This window comes from Condylura cristata, unplaced genomic scaffold (genome assembly GCF_000260355.1).
Source record: "Condylura cristata isolate star-nosed mole 26May11 unplaced genomic scaffold, ConCri1.0 scaffold00030, whole genome shotgun sequence".
Taxonomy (NCBI): Eukaryota; Metazoa; Chordata; class Mammalia; order Eulipotyphla; family Talpidae; genus Condylura; species Condylura cristata.
The window spans coordinates 11,947,626-11,953,635 of NW_004567131.1; the positions used below are offsets into that span (position 1 = coordinate 11,947,626).

Below are 6,010 nucleotides of genomic sequence, written 5' to 3' on the forward strand. Positions count from 1 at the left end.
AAGGGTGGACAGAGCTCTGCCAGCAAAGGAGAGAGAGGGTGGATATTTGTTGCACAGGTGAGTAATGTCTGTACACTTTTTCCTGGATTTTCCACTTACAATTTCTCAAACGTCTCAATCTTTAAACTTTTCACATTGATAAGAGTTGTTCGGTCCCACCAACAACCCTTCCTCCAGTTATTTTCTTCCCCCAACACTTTACTCACAACTTAGGGTGTGTCTACCAAATGACATTGACAATAAAATTTATTTTCCTATGAGAAATTTTTTATATAAAAAATTATATTTTACCTGAGTTCGACCTGATAACCGCTGGGACATACAAAACAGTTATATGTAAACTAATCACCCCTCTAAAGACACACACACACAATGACACAAATACACAGACATGTGGACTCATTACAAATCTTTACTTTGTCTTTTTTTAAAGCATCTGTTGAATCTATTCAGCATAACCACAGAGGTATTGTCTTCACGCTGCCACATACAGACACAATCTCAGATATAGCACAATGTCCATATTTAGCCAAGTACACTCCTTCCGAGGTTCATTTATACGTCTTCATATGCCACAGTCCGTCATTTAAATAATGGATATTCTCAATGCCAATTCCTTTGTTGATTTTTTCAATATCTTCTGCAGACATCTTCATGACTCCAACACACAGCGCGTGCTGTTTTCCTTCTGCCATGATTGCAACAATCGTTTCTACTGCAGCAGGGTACAGCTTAGCTCCGGGAGACGTTAAGCCTGGACACATGATATTCGCTCCACTCAGTACAAACTTGATGGCTCCTTTATCAACCTGCTGGTGTGGCAGGATGAAAGGGTATTTGTGCAGCAGCCTCAGGGTTGGATAAAAAGGCCCTTCTCTTTGTCTAAAAAAGAGCAACTCTCCATTTACCGTAAGGATTTCTACGTGTTCGTGGCATCGCACTATTTTGACAGGATCTTTCTTAGGCATGATCTGATTGAGCCATGGTTCAACACCCGGAAATTGCTCTATCAATTGGTTCTTAATACCCTTAATGACTGAGGTTTTCAACTGGATGCAGTTGGACACATTCTCCTTTTCATCAAATTTCTTGAACATGATCCAAGGTGAAGGGGGCGACGATAGGTAAGGGCCCGAAACGCGGAAAAAAAACGGAATTCGCGAGGGTCGGGCGGAGTCCTTACCCGAGGACGGCCGGCAGACGATCGGCGCTGTTGTCGTGAACCGGAAGGAGGCGGCCGGCGCGTTTTACGGCTCTCCGTGACTCGACTTCCGCCCGCGAGCGTGTCGACGCTCTGGGCTGCGGTCCTGGGCTACCGAGTTGCCTCCGGAAGGGGTGGGGCTGGAAGAACAATCCCCCGAGCACCGCCCTTCCACTGCGGGCGGGCGTCGCTTTGCTTCTCTGATACGCGAAGTGGTTTGTTTTCATCCAATTTGCCCAAAACCGAAACCTGTTCCGTGCCGATTCGCCGTGCAGGTCCCGCGGTCACTCAGGATTCGAGTCCTTCCTCGTGTACCGCTCGCGGTCCCTAAATTGGCTTAGCAGCCCGTGTAGTTTTCGCTTTTGCCGCTTGTGCTACCTTCGCACAGCCGCGTCTCATCCACGTTCTTGTTCCTGCGTGCAGAGAAGAGACGTCTTGCGAAAAGGGGAAATGCAGATGTTACAGGATTTCAATCCTTTTCATTTATGAAACTCATTTTATAGCTAGAATACAGCCTTCCTTGGTGATCCTGAGAAAGAATGTGCAGTGAGTGGACTTTGGGTCTAGTGCTGCCGTGTACATTTCAATGATAGTGAATAGAGCTGCCCAGGTCTTTACATCCTTAGTCGTGTTCAGTACTCTTAACAGTTACTCAACCAAGTGATGGTGGATCAAGTGCCCTACATACACTGTAACTGACTGATGGAGAAGTAGCAGGATGCTTCCTCTTTGCCAAGAGCTAGTCCCTTTCTTTCCCTGACAGTGCTTTGTAAAAGAATAAGGGCAAATCCTTGCTATCTGGATGCTTCTCTCCAGGAAACACATGCTGAATTTGGAAGGCCTGCATTGCAGAGGAAATTACAGCAAATGTTGAATAGATAGTGGACCTACATTTCTCCATCCTTGGGAGCTTACAGCACATGAGAGTTTCATCTCTACCCCTCTAGCCCCCCAAAAATCTATGTTGGTCAGGGTTCTCCAGAGAAACAATACACATACATGCATGTATGTGTGTGTGTGTGTGTATAGATCCAGATCATATTTATCTATTTGCAATAAGAAGTTGGCTCACATGATCATGGAGACTGAGAAATACCAACATCATCGAGTATCAGAAACAAACTGTAGCCTTAGTCAAGCCAATAGTATAGTTCAGTGGCATTCTGAAGGCCTGAAGACCAGGAGAGATGATGATGTTAATTCCAATCTTCCAACCTAAGGCCCAGTGCTAAGGCAGAAAAATTCTAGTGTCTCAGTTCTAAGGGCACCAGGAATTACTCTGGGAGACTCAACCTTTCAGTTTTATAGACCTCCAACTAATTAAAAGAGGGATGTCCACACTAGGGAGGGTATCTGCTGTACCAATTAAAATGTTAACCTCATGCAGAACCACCCTTACAGAAGCATACAGGAAAATGTTTGAGCATCCTGTGAACCAATTAAGTGAACACCGAAAATTAACCATTGTAAGGGTAGAAGAACATCTTAAATGTTTGAGTGTTGACCCTAGAACTTAGGAGTCAACAGTCACTTCTAGACTGAAATCTTGGAAGTTACTAAATTTGTTGGCTTCTCAGTTAATTCATTGTACAAGCATCACTAAAGAATACCTATCTCCTGGGGCTGGGGATGAAAGCTGAATACTAAGGAAAGTTGAACTTTGAGTACTTCACATAACTTTATTCATATCAAGACAGTTACATGATTATTTTTAGTACAATTGGCCAGATTTTAGTGTTCCTGTTTATACCTTAGTCTTTGATCCTGAGACTTCAGTCCTTTGGGCCTGTGAAAAGCCCCACATGTATAAAGGTGCCACTGGTTATTTACATTAGCAGTTAAGCATGTCTACCGCATATGGGTTTTTATTCCCTCTCATTTTTTTTGAGATTTATTTTATTTATGCATACAAGAACGGGGGTGTATGCCAGAGCTGGGGATTGAGAGTGTTTACCAGAGACAGTGGGGAGCAAAATAGGCAGGGCTTGAAATACTTTACTGAGGAAAGCAGTGGGCTAGACAGGAGAGGTCTGCTGTGCCATGTGGGTCAGCTCCCTGCCCTAGCTAGGATCATGCTGCTGCAGTGACTAGCAAAACTTGCTAGCTCTGAGAATTAACCTGTGCCACCAAAGAGGTCCTACATACAGATTTTCTATGCTTGACTCTATGGATGGTACTTTTTCTTTAGTTCTCAGCACTTACGTATTGTTCTTATTTATAAAACTCGTGTAAGCAGTATAGATCAGATGTGGTAGAAATTCAAAGGAGGAAAAGCCATTACTGTATCATTACTGACCTGTTTGTAGACCAAGTAAATCAAATGATCTGACTGAATCTGGCTATTAGAGGAAGAAAGGCCCATGGATTTTCAAATGAAACTATTTTAGACAAAGGACTTTAAGTAAGTGTAGTCTGGAGTTCCACAACAAGGAAAATCTTTTTGAAGTTAATAATCATTCTTTTCTGAAATCATATTCTTAATTCTGTATGTTGTAACTCTTCTCCAGGTACACCATTCTGGGACTACTAAAACTGTTTGGCATTACCATGAAGAGGATGGTAAACACTAATTTTTGCTTCTGAATCCTTCAATTAGAAAAAAAAATTCCTTTTTAGACTTTCTAAAAACTCAGCCTTCTCTAAAATCTTGGATGCTTGTTCTTCTACCTTAGAGAAAAAAGTGTTTTGAGGCTAGCAAAGATGACACACAAATGTTGCTTTAAGCAAATATACTGAAATACTACTTATTCTAGTTAAATAGTGTTAAATCAATTAACTGTATGGATTTCAAAAAGAGATGTTGACATGTACATTGAGTCACATCGTTTTTCAAGCCCACATGTGACTTTTCTTACTTGCTCAGCTCCCTCATTGTCACTTTATTTCCTCATAAAACTGAATAAGACAGTTTGTATTTCCCACTGTGTGTGGATGCTTGTAAGGAATAAAACTTACAGTGCGTAATAGTCGAAAACACTTAAAAATGGCCATTTGCAAAAATCTTTATATTAACCACTTATAAGAACTAATATTTTATATATGTATAATTATACATGTAAACATTTGTACAGATAATCGGGGTTTTGGATTATTTGCTAGCAAATAGTCAAGAGATGTCAGAATTCAGTTTTATGTCAGAATTATCAAGGGCATGTGTAATCAAGACATGGTGATTATGTTGAAAATTAAAATAAGGAATGTGGGTGAGAATGTTTCTTGGATTCCTCAAATCTCCACAATGAGGAGCTTGATTCACCACCTGTGTCTGAGTAGCGTGAGACTTACCTACTTAAGCTGTGTCTGCACTTTGCGAAACCACCACTAGGGGACAGGAGAACCAAAGGATGAAGTCCCCAGGCTTTCAGCAAAAGGAACTAAATGTTCTTTCTTTATTTAAATTACACTTTTTTAAAATTTATTTTTATTTATTTCTTACAGCATTATTTATTTTGTGAATTTTTTCATCTCGGTTATAATCCCCATGGACTTCCCACCACCATTTCATCCATGTGCCATCACCATAGTCCCCTGTGCTCTCCCACCCAGTTTTTTTTTTTTAAAGATTTATTTATTTATTCGTACAGAACTGGGGTACAGGCCAGAGATGCGGAGGGTTAGAGGATTCACCAGAGACAGAGCGGGTCCCACCCCAGTTTTGATTCCATTCCCCTCTCCACCCCTCATAGGTGTTCAATGTTTTTCTTTTTTTAAAAGATTTATTTATTTATTCATACAGAACTGGGGTACAGGCCAGAGATGCGGAGGGTGAGAGGATTCACCGGGAACAGAGTGGGGAGCAGAACAGGCAGATCGACACTGCTGAGGGGAGCAGTGGACAGGCCAGGAGAGGTCTGCCGCGCCATGTGGATCTCCTCCGGGGCAGGCTGGGATCGAACTCATGAGGAAGTGGCTTAAGCTTCTCAGTGCAGTGCTTTAACCCGCTGCACCACCAGGAAGGGCCCTGTTTTTCATTTTTACCTTATTACAGTTGCTTTTTTTTTTCTGATCCCTTTCACTCCAGAATTAAATTTTTAAGTAATTTCCTCAGTTTATCTCCTAAATAAAAAAATCTATCTCTATCTCTTATTTTTCAGGTTCAATTAAGGTCACAAAATATTTCCCAAGCCCAGGTAAAGCTGTCTACGTAATTTACCACCAGTAATACTTGATTTATAATTTGTGGATTTTCTGTCTCTATAAATTAATTTTCTGTCTCAATAAATTATTCATAAAATTAGGTCTGTAGAAATACATATCTCTATATTTTTAGCCAGCTCAACAAATCTAAAAATGCTTTTCTCACATTGTTTCAATGTATGAACTGTTTTTTAAAAATAAAAATTAACTTATAAAAATAATCTTACAATTTACAAGGTAAAAGACAAAATTCTTTAATTATGTCTGCAATTTCACTATTACATTCTTCAGATAACACTGCTGGTTTTTTCAGATATTCCAAAAATGCTTTCTGCATACCAGACATCTGGATGGATAAGTAGAAGAGGGAAGAGGTATACATGTGATTAGAGACCCCCTCCTAGGGGTGCATATGGGAACAGGGGTAGGGTGTATGGGTACAGTGTGAGATATGGATGAATATGTAGGGAGCCCCTCTGCATACGGTACGATGGTGCACATGATGGGTGTAGGGGTGTGTGTGCAGAGTGTGTATTGGTGTAGGTGTGTGCACAGGTGTTTGCATGGGGATGCCCAGAGTTAAGAGTCCCACACGGGTGTTGGACAGAGGTCCCTAGGACCTTAGGGCTTCTCATTCCCAAAGCAAACCAACTAGCAGTTTGGGCCCTTGCC

At 41.2% G+C, this 6,010-nt stretch overlaps 1 protein-coding gene across 1 annotated transcript; it reads right to left on the reverse strand.

The window, feature by feature from the left end:
• Positions 1-378: 378 nt before the first annotated feature.
• LOC101635343 (malignant T-cell-amplified sequence 1) lies at positions 379-1,231 on the reverse strand. Its single transcript, XM_004691213.2, has one exon. The coding sequence runs from the start codon at positions 1,095-1,097 to the stop codon at positions 552-554; it is 546 nt and encodes a 181-aa protein (XP_004691270.1). The 5' UTR covers positions 1,098-1,231; the 3' UTR covers positions 379-551.
• Between the last annotated feature and the right edge of the window lie 4,779 nt (positions 1,232-6,010).

Excerpts from the sequence above, each read along its gene's own strand:
- LOC101635343 (XM_004691213.2), bottom strand. The coding sequence starts at position 1,097 with ATGTTCAAGAAATTTGATGAAAAGGAGAATGTGTCCAACTGCATCCAG.